This window comes from Hippopotamus amphibius, chromosome 3, assembly GCF_030028045.1.
Source record: "Hippopotamus amphibius kiboko isolate mHipAmp2 chromosome 3, mHipAmp2.hap2, whole genome shotgun sequence".
Lineage (NCBI taxonomy): Eukaryota > Metazoa > Chordata > Mammalia > Artiodactyla > Hippopotamidae > Hippopotamus > Hippopotamus amphibius.
Window position 1 is genome coordinate 144,554,283 of NC_080188.1, and position 17,490 is coordinate 144,571,772.

Sequence of the window (17,490 nt, forward strand, 5' to 3'; positions counted from 1 at the left end):
GTAGCTTCCCAGAGCTGCTTCATGTCTGTTCCCATCCACGCCTGCTGTACTTGTTCCTGCAATTACATGGTTCGATTAACTTATGACCTTCTTTGATAAAATAAGCACAGCAATAGAGAGATTTCTTTGAAAACTAAGTTGGATACATTGGAACGACATGATAAAGGCCGATTTTTCAAAAATGCTGCTGAATTAGATGAGAGTAAAGTAACTGGAAAAGACCAAGGGAAGTGAAATCCAGGAGAGTGCTATACTTTCTATGGCTTTGCAAGTATCTTTAAGTTCTTGCTTGACTGTAAGAAACCAAAACTAGAATCACAAACAATGAAAGAAGGGTGGGTTTTATGTAAAATAGACAAAGGGGAATTCTAAGCAGCAGATCCTTCCTCAAAAGAACAGGCCTTGACCATACATCAAGAGACTAATAAAGGGGGCTTCCTAGGTGGCACAGTGGTTAAGAATCTGCCTGCCAATGCAGGGGACACGGGTTCGATCCCCGCTCCAGGAAGATCCCACATGCTGTGGAGCAACTAAGCCCGTGCGCCACAACTACTGAGCCCATGTGCTGCAACTACTGAAGCCCACGCGCCTAGAGCCCGTGCTCCACTACAAGAGAAGCCACGGCAATGAGGAGCCCGCGCACCACAATGAAGAGTAGCCCCCACTCACGACAACCAAAGAAAGCCCGTGCACAGCAAAAATGGCCCAACACAGCCAATTTAATTAATTAATTAATTTTAAAAAAGACTAATAAAGGAATGAACATTTACATGCTTTAAATCTAAACAAAACTTATGTATTTTTTATCATCTGCTGAGTCAGATGGAGCCTCCACCGCACATTCGTTCATTTGCTCATCACAGCAGCCCCATGAGTAAGTATAACATGGCAGAGTGTTGTAGAGGAAAAACCAGTTTTTAGAGGAAAAACCAAGTCCCAGAATTCATCAGCTAGGGAATGGCAGCGTGAGGCCCAGGCCCTCAGGCCCCCCAGCCCGCTATGCTTTCCCAGAGTATGATTAAGCAAATGCCAAGCGGAACTGAAAAAAAGACATAGGCTGATATTTCAGCAAAGCCAATTATGGGAAATCACGTATATGCCATTTTAGGGAGTGTTTAGCTGTTATCAATTCATCTAAGATTTTTAAAAATCATTCATTACCTATCTAAAATAAGTAACTTTACCACAGGATTATCAGAAACTGCAATATATTTGTAAAAAAATGATTCATGATCCTGCCACCCCGGTCAGCGAAGCACTTATCCTTCTGTGCTTCCCACTCCCCGCAGCAGCCGTCACGCACACACGTCACTGGCACATCAGTACAACCCCCGCTCAGAGATAACGTTATATTCTGCTTTCATCGTAAACCCCCCACGTCTGCCACAAAGTCTGTACAATTTTTTAATGGCTGCTTAACACTCTATCAGACTGAATATACCTCTCTCAACTCAAATCACCCCTACTGTAGAACATTTAGACTGATTCCACCGTATGTCTTTATAGTAACACATATACACAGATACGTATACATACATGTACACATCTAGTATATACACGTATGTATATACATAACGTTACTACAAACACACTGTAAGTAAATGTGGACATGCCTGCTCAGGGCTTAAAAGCACATGAGCCAAGTGACACGGCCTCCTGGTTCAGTGGCCCCCACGACCCGTGGCTCATTCCTCCCCCACCCACTGTGCCCTCTTGGGAGAGGCCCTGCAGAATGGTCACTCACATTCAGCGCGTGGATGGGTCTGGTGACATTGAACTTGTCCATGGTGGACAGGATGATGGAGGGTGTGGTCAGGAAAAACAGCCCCAAGGAGAGAGTGAAGTTGATGCCCAGCCATTGGAACCACCAGCGGAGGCCCTGGATAGAGAGGTTCTTCCTGCAGAGGGGAGGACACCAGCCCTGGAGGCTTACCTCTCAGGCTCTGCCCACCTGTGACACCTACAGTGCCCACGGCTTAGGTGGGTCAGAAGGTCAAATTGAGACAAGGGAAGAGACTAGACCGAGGGCTCTGGCTGAGGGCTTATCTTGACCTTGGGAGCACAGGCAAGGGTCCTGCACTGACCTTCAGCTATAGGAAGGTCAAATTTGGGGTCCCTATGAGCTTAGAGGGAAGATGGGTTATTTGCTGCTAACATGGCTCCCCAGCTAGCGCATGGGGGCCAAAACCTATCCAAAGAGACGCCATGAGCCCCCAAGCGGACCAAACAAGGCTCCAACCTGGCATTTCTCAGACACACTAAAGACACATGACTCCCAGTGGGGCCAGGAGTTGGGGTGTGAGGAGGAGGGAGGCAGGGGACAAAGGCTAAAGGCCCCGCTGGAGCCTGCCCTGGTTTCTCACCCCCACCAAGAGCAGACCAACAAACCAGTCCCAAGCTGAGAAAGCTCAGTGAACCAAAGAGTAGAACGGCCAGGGGCTGAAGTACAGCCCGGGAGAGATGAGTGCCCAAAGCTTGCTGTGGACCAGGGACTGCGGCCAGGCTGAACCATAAGCCATGCTGGGGCCTCTGCTGGGCTGTCCTCACCCCCGGCATCGTGCTTAAGGCTCCAGGGGACACAGCTCAGCTCGCCAGCTTGTGCCCCAGGCTAGAGGGGCCAGCACGCGCTAACCCAAGGCTGAACTGTCTGACACAGCAGCCTGGAGCTACAGGTGGCTACGGAGTGTTGAAACGTGGCTGCTCTGAGCAGAGCCAGAAGCGGCACCTACATGCTGGATTTCGAAGACTACTACATAGGAAAAGGAGACTGCAAAACATCTCCATTTTTAAAAATTGATTACATGTTGAAATGATAATATTTTAGATAATAGGGAGAATTCTTATTAAAGTTAACTTTAACAGTTTCCTTTACTTTTCTCTTTTTTTTAGACCTTTTTTTGGACATGCCATGCAGCTTGCAGGATCTCAATTCCCCAACCAGGGATTGAACCTGGGCCACGCAGTGAAAGCCTGGACTCCTAATCACCAGGCCACCAGGGAATTCCCCAGTTTCTTTTACTTTTTTAACTCGGCTAAAAGGAAACAAAATCACGTACACGGCTCCCATTACAGTCCTACTAGACACCGCCCGTGCCAGGGAGAAACAGTGCCGTGAAGCCCTGGGTGTGGACACGCCTGCCCATCACACCCCCCACCCCTGGCCCAGAGGCACGCAGGAGAGTGTGCATGTCTCCCTGAGGGCCAGGTCACACCTGTGCTTCCAGGTGACTCGGGCCGCCCTGCAGGCGCCCAGGCCTCTTTCCCACCGCTTCCTGGCCTGGGGGCTCACCAGCAGATGTCCTCCGGGTAAGCGGCGAAGGTGACCGTCCACTTGGAGATGCAGAGCTCTCTGCTGTGGGAGGATGGCTGCGGCTCACCTTTGCACTGAAGGCCCTGACACTTGCAGGCATTGAAGTCCTTCAGGATGCTGCCAGGAAACGCAGGAATGGCCAGGGTCCAGACCCCTCAGGGTACCACAAACACAGGTGGCAAACAGGACCATGCGAGAGTGGGAGCCCCGTGGCACCGGGCTTTGCTTTATTATTAGATTATAATTAATGCTATGAAAGAGATGCCATTCTTAGCACAATATATGCAGAGTTTTGTTTAATCCTCAGGACAACCCTGCAAACCAGGGATTACTGTTCCTATTTTACACAGGAGGAAACCGAGGCTCTCCATGTGAGGTTTTGCAACCCATCTGACTCCAACTCCCATGCTGTTCCCGTTGCCCCAGCACAGGGCTCCTCTTTGTGGTCCCTCTCCCACCCTGCCCATGAAGCTGGACTCCAGCTGCATCCTGCTTCCGGGCCTGGGGCCTCACCTGTTCACTCCCTCACCTCTTCCCAGGCCCCACAGCAGCAACAGACTTCGTTACCTATGACCCCAAGATGCCACTGCCTAGGACTCCCACCTCCACCCTCACCATTCTTTCCCCCTTTAGTCTCCCACAAAGAACCCACCAGCCCCCCTACTCATGTCTCAGAACACTCTTCCTCTTTCCACTGGCCTCGTCCCCACCCCAGCCTCACTTCAGGGTCTGCAGGGCACATCCAGGAATCTATTCCCAGGATTCACGATGCCTGAGGCAGGGAAGGAAGGGGAAGGAGAATCTGCTGGGCCACTTCCTTTCGGCATCCTTCTCCCGGCCCCATCCCCTGCTGCCCCCAAGGCACGATGACACAGAGATCCCAGGCATATGAGCGTTTTAGGAACTGGAGCCCATGCCAAGGTGCACTATGAAAACCCACTCCCCTGGGCCAGGCTCTCGGCAGCATTGAGCATCCTGGAGTGCCCTGGGTGTTCCCCCACAGCGGTGCATTTGTAGGGAGATGGGAAGGCCACGCACAGAAGGAGGATCTGTGGTTCTAGAGCAGATATATGAAGGAGGGTGGCATCCATCCCACTGGCACAATGCCAGGCCATGGAGGCAATGGGGCTCTGGGCAGCTGGTGAGAGCCCGGCAGTGGGGTAAGGCCACATTAACTGGAGAGGAGCTCAGCTAGAATCACCCGTGCCCAGCGGTCACACAAACACAGGCTCGGCTCACCAAGGGAGTGAGTGTGGGTGACTGACCCCCACGCCATCCACACCCAGAGAAGGAGATGGAAATGCTACAAACAACTCCCAGCAATGGCAGGTCACCAGCACCATCTCTATCCAAGAGGGAGAGCAGACAAGGAACATGCCCACACTCACTAGGTGGCCATGGACTTCTCCTGGAAGGTGATGAAGGCCATTCCCAGGGGCTGGTCCTGGACCCTGCATTGCTCCTCTGCAATTCTCTCCATCAGCTGGTCCTTCATGCGCGTGTAGTAGGAGACAGCATCTTCCTACCAGAGGACACATCCCTTGTGATGACGTGCGTGTGTCTGGGGGCCCAGTGCCCAGGCTCCTGGTAGGGTGTGGGCCCTCACCCACTCACACCCCTGCACTTCACAGCAGCAGAACTGGCCGCAGGGCTTGGGGTTGATGAGGGTCCGCTGGCCTGTCTTCACCTGCAGGTTTGTGTAATAGCTCAGGCTCTTCTCAGTCTTTTTTCTGCAGCAGGAGGGACAAACTTCAGATTCACAGTCCCCACACCCTGTGGGGTGACTCACCGTCCCCACACCCACCATCAACCACTGGTCACCACTAGCTTTCTAAACAAGAAAGGAGCAGAGCCATCCTCCTCCCTTCCTCGCTGGGGAATCCGAGACCAGCAAGGAAGGAAGGTGGGCATCTCACAGGGAAGTGCTGAGAAAGCTGCAGGCCACGCGCTATAGAACCCATGAGCCACAAGTACTGAACCCACGAGCCACAAGTATTGAGCCCACGTGCCACAACTACTGAAGCCCGCACGCCTAGAGCCCATGCTCCACAACAAGAGAAGCCACCCCAATAAGCCTGTGCACTGCAATGAAGAGTAGCCTCCACTCTCCACAACTACAGAAAGCCCACACACTGCAATGAAGACCCAACAAAGCCAATTAAATAAATAAATAAATAAATAAATATTTAAATATTAAAAAGATAGAAAGAAAGAAAGCTGCAGGCCAGCTTAACCCACGCTGGCCCACCCACCCACCCTGCCAGCCTTCCCTTACCTCTCCTTGCACAGGTAAATCAGCTTGGCCACGTTGTAGCACAGCTGGACCTCCACCACTTCACACGTGGGATATGCGTCCCTGTGTTCAGGGCGGGTCGGAGGCAAAAAAAGGCCATTAGAAAAGAGAACCCACACCCTGACAGGGGAGACCCCCAAGACTTTAAGGGTAGCAGACGAATTATACTGCTCATTTATATGCCGGCAGAGATCTCTTTCCTCTTTGTCCTTTACCAAAGGGGGAAATTTTGAAATACATTACAAAGGGGTCCTTTGTGATAGGACCGCATGTAATAGCATGAACGTAACTGCCCGAAACTAACAAGTTGATATCTACTTGGCTTCAAATCAGTTAGCACTTCTCCTGAAGAAAGAGAAACAGAACACTATTTATTACCTCCTCCACCATGCAAAGGAATAAATTTATTATTTCCTCTAGGTTATATCTACCTTGGACCATCACTGAAACCCTATTCAGTTTGTGACCCTTTTGAAGATCACAGACCTTTTAGGTCTAATGAAAGCAAAGGACCCTCAGCCCAGTAAATGTCTACACATGCACTAACAATCATAGTAAAATACTGTAAGTATGCTGTATGTATACTTATTCTTGGTCAGGCACTGTTAGAGCATTAACTTATTTGATCCTCACCATAACCTGTGAGTGTTTTTGTCCCCATTTTACAGATGAGGAAAACAAGCGTCAGAGAAGTAAAATGACACGTGTCCAAGATCACACAGCTAGTGAGTGTCTGAGCCAGGAAGTGAATTCAGGCAGCCCAGCTCCAGGGCCCATGCCTGCACCCTCCATATGATGCTCCCTTACCATATGTGCAAAATCACATGCACAACTCCTGGGCATCCTGCAACCATGTAAACCCCCACCTGCTACATGCCAGGCACTGGGATGGAGCCTGGATAAGTTCACATTTTAGTGAGAGATAGAGACACAGCCCACAGACATGTCAGTAGGACAATTTCAGGTCCCAATACGAGCTCTGAGGAAGAGAACAGTGGTGGAAGCCTCCCTGCTGCAAGGCAGATTCACACATCATTCCCCGTGCACTGCAGCAGCGTTCACTAAAGGGGCCTCCTAAAACAGGAGAAAGGGTGCTTCAGTGTTTGTAATGGGAATGAGAGGACTTTGTTTTTCTCGTTAAGGTAATACATTAAGTGGAGCTACTGTTTCCACATGTTGCCTAACAGGCAACTTTGGGGAGCTGTTTCAAGGAATAGAGAAAAATGATTCCAGCATCCAGTGTTTATGTTAAAAAAATTTCTTACAAGAGTGTAAAGCAATTATATTCCAATAAAGAGCTTAACAAATTTTTTCTAAAATACTTAGAGTTTCTGAAACAGAGGTCAGTCAATCAGTTTTAAACATTCATTTTACAGTTCTGTTTATACTAATAATCTGCTTAGCAAGTGTTCTTCATAAATAGTGCGAAGTAAGCCATAGCCAACCCCTAATCCACGCTACACATTAATGACTGCTGATGAGGAATGAGCACAGACGGAAACCTCAGCTCCCCAGTCCCGGCTCAAGCCCTGCAGCCCAGGGTCCTGGGAGCCTTCCAGGCCTGCTCTCCCCCCAGCACCCCGTTTCCTGATGCTCCATGCGATGCCCTGCATTCACGGCACCGTGCACGCAGTCTTCTTCTCGCAGGAAAGCCCTTCCTCCAGCCTCCACCTGCAGGAACCCCTGGTGCAGTGCTCAGAGGAGGCTGCTGGGAAGCAGGTTCTGCTGGTAGAGTGGTTAGTGAGCTCTGCGAGGACAGGGCTCCAGACACTCAGTGCTCACTCAAGAGACGTGTGCCGAGCAGAAGAAGGAAACGCAAGATGCGCAGCGGGGCCCAGGGCCCTCCCCTCAGAGACTGCTGTCTCTTGGGCATCTCTTACTCTGCAAGCTGATGCTGAGAAGCCCAGGGTGAATCCCTTTCTTTTTACTTTTTTTTTTTTCGGGGGGTGGGGTGGTTTCTATGAATTATTTTCTTTTCCCATGAGCTTTCAAGATGTTTCCCTGCCCCTACCCCCTGGCCTGTACTCTGGCTGCTGCGGTCATGTGGGCAGCATGGCTGCTGGCAGAGGACGTGCCACCCCAGCCCAGGCCCTCGCAACCCCAGCAGAGCCTGCCCATGGCCACATCCGAGGCTCTGCAGTTGGGCCACGTCCTTCTAGGGTTCCTGTGGGTGCCCAAGTGGAAGACAGAGTGTTCATCTAAGGTGCCTGTCCTGCCCAGGGGGGGTTCGCCCCCTTCCCCCCCAGCGGAAGTGGCCCTGCTCACCGGAAGTGGCTCTCCACAGTCTCCTTCCTGGCTTCTCTGGGGAGTCCTGTGATGAACAGGGTCCGCCTCACCTGCCAGAGAAACACAGCACGGAAAAAAGTCACCAGGGCAAGCCAGTCTGCCAGGGAGACACCCTGTTCAAACCTCCCCAAGGAAAAAAAGGGGGACTCAGGCTCGCCTTCCTGACCTGACAGAGCCTTGAAGTCTGCTATTTACATAGCATCTTCTTCTAGGCAGGCAACAATACATTTCCAGGGACTTCCCTGTCTGTCCAGTGGTTAGGGCTCTGTGCTTCCACTGCAGCGGGCATGGGTTCAATCCCTGGTGGGGGAACTAAGATTCCACATGCCAAGCACCATGGCCAAAAAAAAACCATTTCCAAAGCAATTTCTATGAGCCTCCTTTGCATGACAAGAGACTGAGAAAGAAACCAGAGAGGGGAAGTGACTCAAATGAGGTCCCACAGCGGATCAGAGGAGGACCCAAGCCTGGAACCAAGTAATAGAAACTCCCTCTCCCCACCACCAAGTTATGGGTTGCAAAGAGAGAGGGAGCTGCTCTCAATTCAAACTTCTCGGAAGTTACTTAGAATCAGTACAAGCCCAAACCCCACAAAAGGCTGGTCGGCAAAATGGGGGGAAACAGCCAAATCCTAAAACAACGTATCAGAAAAAATCTTTAAATGCCAATTTTGAGCACACATGCGCAAGCCTGAGGCCCCTGCTTCTGCTCACTGCCATCACGGTGCTGGGGAGTAAGCCGGGTGCCACTCCTCTCCAGCTCCCACCTGAGACCCTGCCCGCACGTGCACAGCACTCCCCGCCCCAACTTACTCACCAGGTTCTCCTCTTTGTACTTGATGGACTGGGTGTGGTGCCGCATGAAGCCCACGGTGAGGATGAGGTAAAGGACAGCGAAGACGGTGTGCAGCCAAAGGAGGTTGTTGCTGGGGCGGGGGGGAAGATGACACCACCTGCCATCAGGGCTGGGCTCCCAGGCAGGGGCTGGGGGTGCAAGGGCTGGGCTTGATTACCCTCATGGTACTGAGCTGAGGGCCAAAGGCTTCATCACAGCAGATTCCTCTAACAGGTGTCGCGTGGCCAGTACCCCTTTAGAGAGGGCACTTGGCTAACAAATGAACCCCAGCCCCACGGGGCCCTCCATGTTTCCTAAAACCCCCTGCAGAACAACAGCAGCCTGGTGTGTGTCCACACCCATCGCCCAGCAACAGGCACCAGCAGCAAAGAGGCTCTCAGACATTCACTCGCTCGCTTTGGACTACCTCTGGCCTACCGCAGGCTCAAGAATCTGGCCTCTCCTTGGTCTCACCCATGAGTGCCCTCACGGCCTCCCACCTGGTACTCACTCAGTCTGTAGGTTTGCGATTGTCGTCCTCCCAAAGCTGTAAGGGTCTTTGTCTGCAGAGAAGCACAGATACTCAGTTCCAGGGTCACTCTAGGGAAGTGGAGGGGGGGGGGGGGGCAACACCAGCCTGGGTTTGTGGAGCTCTAAGGAGGAGGAGCATTAGATGCCCGGACCAGTCAGGGGGCAGTGATGACCGTCCAGTCTTTTCAGCGCTACACCAACCAAGGCCTCTGCTTTACTCCAAGACTCTCCTGACAATTTCTAAACCTACCATGTAAGTAAAGTCAAAATTTGAATTCATCTTGCTTTCAGATTCTTGTGGCCTTCCTTGAGAAATCTAGAAACATCCTAAGCTGTTCCCAAAACCAAGGTTGAGAATCACTGGGCATAAGAAGCGGATTCGTGGTGGTGTTTTGGACGCTGGATTCCTGCAATGCTGGGAAATGGGATTCCACGCTCTGATTTTCGCTTTGAGCATCACAAACATCTGGATCCAGTAATTGTGGCCTCCGGATGCAAGTGGGGGCAGGAAACTAGAAAACACACTCTGAAAGCCCCTGATCTTACAAAGCTAGGGGTTTTCCTCCTACTTAGATATTAGGGGCCCCAGCTATGGGCCCAGGGGCGGATTCTCCTCCAGATCTTTAATCAAATGCAGAAGTTCAGAAAGTCTCCCTGAAGATTGGGATACCAAACTGTACACTCTAAATATATGCAGTTTATTGTATGTTAACTGTATCTCAATAAAAGCTCTTTAAAAAAAAAAAGTCTCCCTGAGACCTTCTTGCACCTGAATTTGAGGATGAATCCTGGAGTTCTGATCCACCACAATGAGGCCCCTTCCCCAGGGCCGCTGCTCTGCCCAGCCCAACTCAGGCAAGAGGAGGAGTCCTTACCCAGCAAGTCCCCCGAGAGGTTGACGGGCAGGATGACGCACAGCGACAAGAAGCTGACCACCACCAGCAGGAAGATGATGTGTCTCTGGAAGGACAGGTAGTGGATGGCGTCCTCCCCACACCACTCCAGGATCTGGTCATCACTGGCCAAGACACACATGGAAGCCTAATGAATAGCAGTACCGGCCGGGCCCTTGGGGCCTTGCGTGGATGACCTCATTCAATCCTATGACCGTCCCGTGAGGTAGGTCCCAATTTGATCTCCATTTTGTTACATATGAGGAAACAGGTACAGAAAAAACACATTAACTTCTACCATCACCCGGCCTATAATAGCAGAGCTAGGATGTGAACTCCAGAGCCTGCCTCTCAGCCCCTACCCCATACTCCTGGACAAAGAAACCTCCTACCACTCCACTTTATGTCTCTAGAAACATCTGTGCCCACGTCTGTGTGTAAATACCATTATCCCTCAGCCCTTCCCTGCATCTATGAACAAGCAAAGCCACTGACAAGAGGGCTGCTGGGAATCTCCTGAGCGAAGCTGTGTGTGTCCAGACTCACCGCACCCACCCTTTCTCCCATCTCCCCTCAGGGAAACTGGGAGACAGAGGTGGAGCCACTGCTTTAAACATTCCAAGGCTCAGTCCATCCTGCCAGCCCTGCCTCCTTCCTGTGTCCCTGGGAGGTGGGGGGGGGGGGGGCGGGGGGGCAGGGGAACAGGTGACCTGTTCCACCCTCAGGGCTGCATCTGGAGGCTCCAGGTCATTTGGGGATCCAGGAAATTCTGGTTTTGACAGCCAGACTTCCATGCTACAGAAGGAGAAGGAGGGTCTCCGGCTTTCCCACTCTCCTGACAGGGAGGTACCCTGAGGGTCCTCTTCCAGAAAACCGGGAGAGCACTGCACTGGGAAGACAGAGCTCAGGGAAGCAAGGGCTGCAGCATCAAAAGGCGGGTCTGAAAGGTGTGGCCTGTGGGCTCTGCAGCCAGCCAGCCAGCCAGCCAGAATCCAGCTCAGCTGCCTCCAGAGAGGGTCATCGGACCCACCTGAGGCTGGGACCTAACACGGGGAGGCTGCTACCCGCTAGCTAGCTGGTCACTCAGCAGGCGCACAGGGGGCAGTGAGGATCCAGGCCCGAGGCTGTACCTGGAGCCAGGCGGATGCTCGCAGTACACGTACTCGTGTCCCTCCGTTTTACTGCTAACCCAGAGGACAAAGCTTTCAACTGATGGCACCGTTTTTACTTCCAATAAGCTACCCACATGCATATGGCTTTGTCACAACACGTGCTCACTAAACAAATACTGGTGAAGATTAAAACCAGTAAGTGAGCGATTTTCATCAACAATTCTTGAGACACACCTCTGATTTCCCTGTCTTGCTGGGGAAAGGCAATTCAGAAGGAAACTGAGAAGCCTCTTTAAATGTCAGTTGTAACACTGGGCGTAAGCAGCTTATTAAAATTTAATTGCATTGGTACTGATGAACTCAGTGACAAGAACAAGGAAGCAGATACAGAGAATGGACTGGAGAACTCGAGGTATGGGAGGGGGCGGGGGGTGAAGGGGAAACTGAGACGAAGCGAGAGAGTAGCACAGACATATATATACTACCAACTGTAAAATAGTCAGTGGGAAGTTGTTGTATAACAAAGGGAGTCCAACTCGAGGATGGAAGATGCCTTAGAGGACTGGGGCAGGGAGGGTGGGGGGGACTCGAGGGGGGGGCGTCAGGGAAGGGAGGGAATATGGGGATATGTGTATAAAAACAGTTGATTGAACCTGGTGTACCCCCCAAAAAAAAAATTTAATTGCAGCCTTAAAAAAGTCAAAGGGCAGTCCTTTCTGTGGCAAGCAGAGAAGAGAAACAACAGAAGGAGTTGAAATGGAAAATTGTCTGATACAGCATGAAAGCGACAAAGCGGAGCACACAGCTGTGTGGGAACGGACCCCCTCGATGAGAAGTGAGGTCCACAGGGAGAGGGCTAGAAGGGGACACGGAATGATGGAACCAGAGGGTGTGGACTACAGTGCAAACTGTTAACAGCCTTTGCTGGTTACCATGAGGATGGTGAGTCAAAGCTTCTGGTCTGGCCCCACCCGATCCAGGCAGCGATTGGGGGCCACAGCCCGGTGGGAGGGAAGGCTTGAGTCCCAACCAGCAGTGCCACGGAGTGCGGTAGAGCAGAGGAAACATGCCGAGGGCATCTTTCAGTGGCAGGGGTAGGGGTGACTTACAATTTCTTCCTACGGATTCTTTTCTGTATGTGATGGACTTTTTGCACAGAGTATATTTTCCTTCCAACACCAGGAGGAAACGCTGACGTCATTTTGGAGTGGACAGGGAAGGGCAAGGCTGGCAAATCCACCTCTCCACCCATCCCCTCCTCCCTCCCAGAAACCTCTCCTCCTGTTTCTTCCTGCTCCAGACCAGAGCTCACCAGTTTCTTCTACACAAACTGCCTCCTGCCGGTTCCCCCAGGAACAGCTCTCCCCAACCTCGACTGTGGCTAACACGCTCACACGTAAGAATGTGTCTGAAATAGGAAGAGCAGGTGCTATCCTCAGCCTGCTTTTATAGCTGGGGAAACTGGAGCCTAGAGAGAGGGCCTTACCCAATATCCTAGAACTACCACATTTCATCAATTCTAAGATGTCCTTTTCATATTTCAACACCTCTGAAATGGGGTGCGCCTCGGTATCATAGCTGATTGTAGCATAACAGGAAGCATTTTCTCATTCTTGGTGCCGTGTAAAATAATGTGTATCCTACAACGGTTGGTTCTCAGATTGGATAGGACGCAGCTGCAGGTAGCAGAGCTGGGACTCGCATCTTGACTCTGCCACCACACGCAAGGCGACTCACTGGCTTATAATCACCAATCACCTTTTTCTCTCCAAGGGGCCCGAGTTCCGAAACCAAATGAGCTGACTATATTAAGCAATCATTATTTCTCCACGTTTCACTAATTCAAAGACATATGACACTGCCCAGAAGAGCTTCTATCCAAATATATCAATGTTACATAATAAGTAGGTATAATTCCTGCCTAAAGCAAAACATGAGCTTTAATTAGCTTACACAGGAGCTGCCTGGGTCACCTTTATTCTCAGCCCCCACATACGGCTTTGGGCCTGAACTGAAAAGTATCTAAGCGACTCCAGCTCAGGATCAGGCATCCTGGCTCTCTCCTGCTGATTGGCCAAACACCCAAACAAACCCACCCAAACAAAGACACTCCCCAGCCACCCGCACTGTACTCACTGCAGGCGGAAGATTGCAGTCAGCCAGGGGCAGCATCCCTGGAAACGGAGAACAGGGATTAGCTTCCAACAATCTCTGTTTTCCAGGGTCAGATATAATCATCATCTTTGACATTAAACAGCCATCTAACCTCCTGTTTTATTAAAAAAAAAAAACAGTGCTTTTGTCCCAAATTCAGCAAGCAACCCTCTTGTCTAAATATGACAGAGTCTGCGTGCTCCCAGTCCTTTGTAACATGCAGCCCGTGCCTGGAAATCTTGTGAAAACCTCTCAAGTTTGGACCACTTGTGGAATTATATAGGCTCCTCGGTCAAATGGTGAAACTTGAATCGAGAGTTAATGAAAGTTCAGGGCTGCTCTGGAGAAGCTGACAAGGGCTTCTATTTGTTTCAAAATGATGACGAGATGCAGGATAAAAGCGAGGAAACAAGCCCACTCCATTGGACAGTTCCCTGGAGCCGGGTTTAGAGAGGGTCAGGGTGTCGTGGGTTTTAGTGTCCATCGCATCTCTTAAACTGGATACCCCTTACAGGTGGACTATCGCCCAGCTGAGAAAGACAAATATTTGCTCACCATTCATTTGACAGTTACTTAGCACCTACTGGGTGTCAGGAGGTGGGAAACACAGCTGGACAAGACTTGGTTCCTGCCCACAGCTGGCTCATAAGCTAGCAAGCAAGTCAATAATTAACTGTCACACAAAGCTGTAAGTATGTTAACACAGACAAGTGTTGTATCCCTGTGCCTGAGAATCAACCAGGTCTCAAGATCCTGGGTCACCCAGCTGCCATCTTCGCTGTGGTATTTCCCAAGTTCAGGTGCCTTTGTCAAAGCAGAGAAGAGCTCTCACCAGCATTCGCCAGTCAAGGCCAAGGGTACTGAGTTAGCGGCTCACCAGGAGCACAACTGCCCTCTCCTTGTCAATTCATTACTGTCCGTCCCTGCAAACCCCTGCGCCCCAGCCACAACCGCATATGCCCCTTAAATACCAACCAGCTCGCTTTCAAAGTCCTGCTGCCCTGAGGAGGATGACGACAGTCTCCGGAATCTGGACCCACTAGAAACACAAAAGGGAAAAATGGCAGATCATTCTTTTAAAAGGTCTAAAAACTTATGTCTAGATCTTGCTGCCTCTTAGAGCTCAGGACCAAAGCTACTAGCCCTCAGTGGCTGGGACAAAATATAAATCACCCTGTGAAAAACACAGGCAAGGGCATCAACCACTCCAAGGTATGGTGAGACGTCAAATTATGTTACATGGGATGAATAACTGGGCATCAGGGCATCAATGGACCATCCTGTGCTCTACACCCTTGAACCTCAGCCCTGTGACTGCTCTACATAAAGTGACTTCAAAGTGTTGCCTGTTTACAATATATTTCCCAATGCAGCAAATAAAACTTGGAATAAATACTGCATTTTATCAAATCTGAGACACCACTGGTTGTAAAGGGCACAGGTATTTTTTTGGACCACTGAGAAGGAAAGGATACTGTCAATTAAACTATGACCACCATTGATAATAAGCTGCACCCAATATCATAGATGAGAAAATGTCAAAAATGTGCATCTTAGACTTGATGAACTGGGGCATTTTATTAATTTGGGCAGATCCTTTCTTCTGAGCAACCCATAAAGACGGCCCCTGCACTGTGAATTTGAGGTGTTTGCAATATGCTAAGTTTTGCTTCTCTCTGTTTTCCTACTTCCGGCTCCCCCATCCCACTTCTAATGGCATAAGGCCTGGTGAAACTCAACTTTCAAAGCCTTTCCAGAGAACTGCCTCATTTGACCTTCACAGTAACCCTACGGGCAAAAAAGGGCCAGAGGAAACAATCCAACAAGTTTAAGTTCAGGGTCCTGACCAAGATGATACAGCCATGGAAGCCGGGGCCGGGGCACGGGGGGTGGTTGTCTTCTGATTTCCAAGTGTTCTATTCTGTTGTAGTACTCAGCCCTCCTAGGGGTGAATGTGCCAAAAATGTACCAGGTGTTTCCCCCCAAACAGCCCAAGGCTGGCACACAGCTGAAGCAAGACGCCCCAGCGCCTCACTCCAAGGTTAATACCCTCGGGCTTTCATAAACGCCAGAGCGGAGACTGTGGGGAAAGAAGGTGCATTTACAGACACCCCCATTGCCCTTCCTGCCCCTCACATTTCAACACAGGAGCTGCCTGTGGAGCAAGAGAGGGGGATGTCTGTGGAGCAAGAGTGGGGGCCTGCCTGGGTAACCCCCGGGCAGGCTCGGGCGGGGTAGCCCAGGCCAGACCCTGTTTCCCCATTCGCTTCCTATTGCTGCATCTGACACAAGATCTTGCAGTGAGCTCTGAGTGGTGAGCGACAGCCAGCTGGAGCTGGAAATTCCAGTTGTGCAAACCTGGAACTCATTCTCCCTCTTTGGGTGACATGCGCAGAGAGCCCCGGGTGGAGGTAGAACAAAGTGAGTCCTGGCCAAAGCAGTCTGTGCTCTGTAACAGAGCGTTCGAAGCTGGGGGATTAAGGCCCCTGGCCGACCCCGACCCAGAGGACGGGAGTGGCTCACCTACGGTCCTGATGCCCTTCTCAACCCACCTCACCTCATCCCCAGCCCCAAACTAATTAATCTCAAAGATACACTTGAAAATGTTGAAGGCAAGAAAGAAAGCTGGCATCCTCCTCAGTTGATGATGAAAGCCTTAAGTATCTAAGGCAACTAGATTTCTTCCGTAGTCTGAAGCAGCAGGCTCATGGCCACGCCAGCCCCAAGCCCCAAGGGAGAGCTGGGTGCGTGGGCCTTGGTTTTCTCACCACCACAAAGAAGGTACCAAGGCTAAACTCACGAGTCTGTGGTGAGGAGCGAGAGAACAGCTTCTGGTGCAGGCAGACACACCAATGAACACAGCCTAACACCAGCATCACGCGCAGGCTGTGCCTGGTGGACTGCACAAGCCCATCTCAGTGTCTCTCTCTCCCTCCCTCCCTCTCTGTCTCTCACACACACACACACACACACACACACACACACTTGAAGTGATGAGTCATTTTACCTGTCTGCTTCTGACACCAGGGCAATGCGGCCATAATCCCAGAATCTTCTTCTTATGATGGAAAATACCAATATTAAAAACTAAAAGTAGAAAAGAAACCAAGTAAAAGTATATTAGATGGCTTCTAATTAGAAGAGACAACTGTCGTAGGGGCAAAGCCCACCTGCCTAGACTGTTAGAAATGCCAGAGAAGGCACTGAGCTACCCAAGGCCACACAGCTCAAGGGCTCAGTGGTGTGCTCACCCCCAACACCGGCTCCCGCCCCCTGTGCCCAAGCCACGAAGGCTGTCAACGGTGACACCGCTTGCCCTGGCGGCCTCCTGGTCAAGCACCCGGGTCCTGTCCTTTGCTCTCAAGGCAGCATGGACAGCCGTGACCGTCCTCAGTCCTGGGCTGCCTGCAGGGGCCCCTGAGCAGGAGGGCCCTCACAGCAGCCCTGGGGACTAGCTCCCTCCTTCACTTTACATGGAGTTGCATCTTTGATTACAGAATCAAGGTAGCACAGCTCCCCTAGGCTGAGCCACAAGTGGTCAGATCTTTATCTCGAGTTTGGGTCTCCTGGAGGCAAGCCCTGGAGACGCTTGGCACAGAGTATGCGGGGGCCATGCCCACTGGGGGCCTGGGGCTCTGGCAGGCTCAGCCTCCACAGCTGGGGCCCTCAACAGCCTGTGTGCCCAATGGCCACGCGAGGGGTCTGACCCCGGTCTAACCCCCTTTTCACTCTAAAAATCTATCCATTCTCCAACTGTCTCCTCCCTCCCTACGTGTCTACCTTTGCAGGTCCTCTGCCCTGCTCCTGCCTCTCTCCTCTCCCTAGACAGGCTCCCTCCCTTCAAGGTCCAGGGAGGTAGAGAGACATGTTTTAATCAGTACATCCCTGCCTGCCCTAGTCAGGAACTGGGGTTTTAAACGTGAGCTTTGGACCCCAGAGGGGCTGAGTTCCAGCAGGATTTTCTCAAGGTGAATCTGGAAGTTGGTGACAGATTTGCAAAGGCAGATGTGTCCTATTGTCAGATAAACACTTCTGCTGCTGCTTCCTTGGCTTGAGTGGTGTGGACGTTTCCTACGC

The 17,490-nt window shown here is 51.2% G+C and overlaps 1 protein-coding gene across 9 annotated transcripts in view; it reads right to left on the reverse strand.

Moving 5' to 3' along the window:
* Window positions 1–17,490, reverse strand: part of TMEM63A (transmembrane protein 63A) — a 34,092-nt gene that overhangs the window by 9,069 nt on the left and 7,533 nt on the right. For 6 of the 9 annotated variants that reach the window (XM_057730125.1, XM_057730127.1, XM_057730128.1 and 3 more), the window contains 12 exons: window positions 16,421–16,500; window positions 14,389–14,452; window positions 13,396–13,433; window positions 10,130–10,272; window positions 9,235–9,286; window positions 8,706–8,841; window positions 7,869–7,939; window positions 5,586–5,666; window positions 4,917–5,040; window positions 4,699–4,832; window positions 3,290–3,427; window positions 1,745–1,898 (listed from right to left, as the gene is read on the reverse strand). In XM_057730125.1, the coding sequence (XP_057586108.1) occupies window positions 1,745–1,898; window positions 3,290–3,427; window positions 4,699–4,832; window positions 4,917–5,040; window positions 5,586–5,666; window positions 7,869–7,939; window positions 8,706–8,841; window positions 9,235–9,286; window positions 10,130–10,272; window positions 13,396–13,433; window positions 14,389–14,452; window positions 16,421–16,500 (1,215 nt within the window). Of the gene's footprint in view, window positions 1–1,744; window positions 1,899–3,289; window positions 3,428–4,698; window positions 4,833–4,916; window positions 5,041–5,585; window positions 5,667–7,868; window positions 7,940–8,705; window positions 8,842–9,234; window positions 9,287–10,129; window positions 10,296–13,395; window positions 13,434–14,388; window positions 14,453–16,420; window positions 16,501–17,490 lie in introns of those variants that run through there. The other 3 variants (XM_057730129.1, XM_057730130.1, XM_057730133.1) reach the window with 3 other exon arrangements.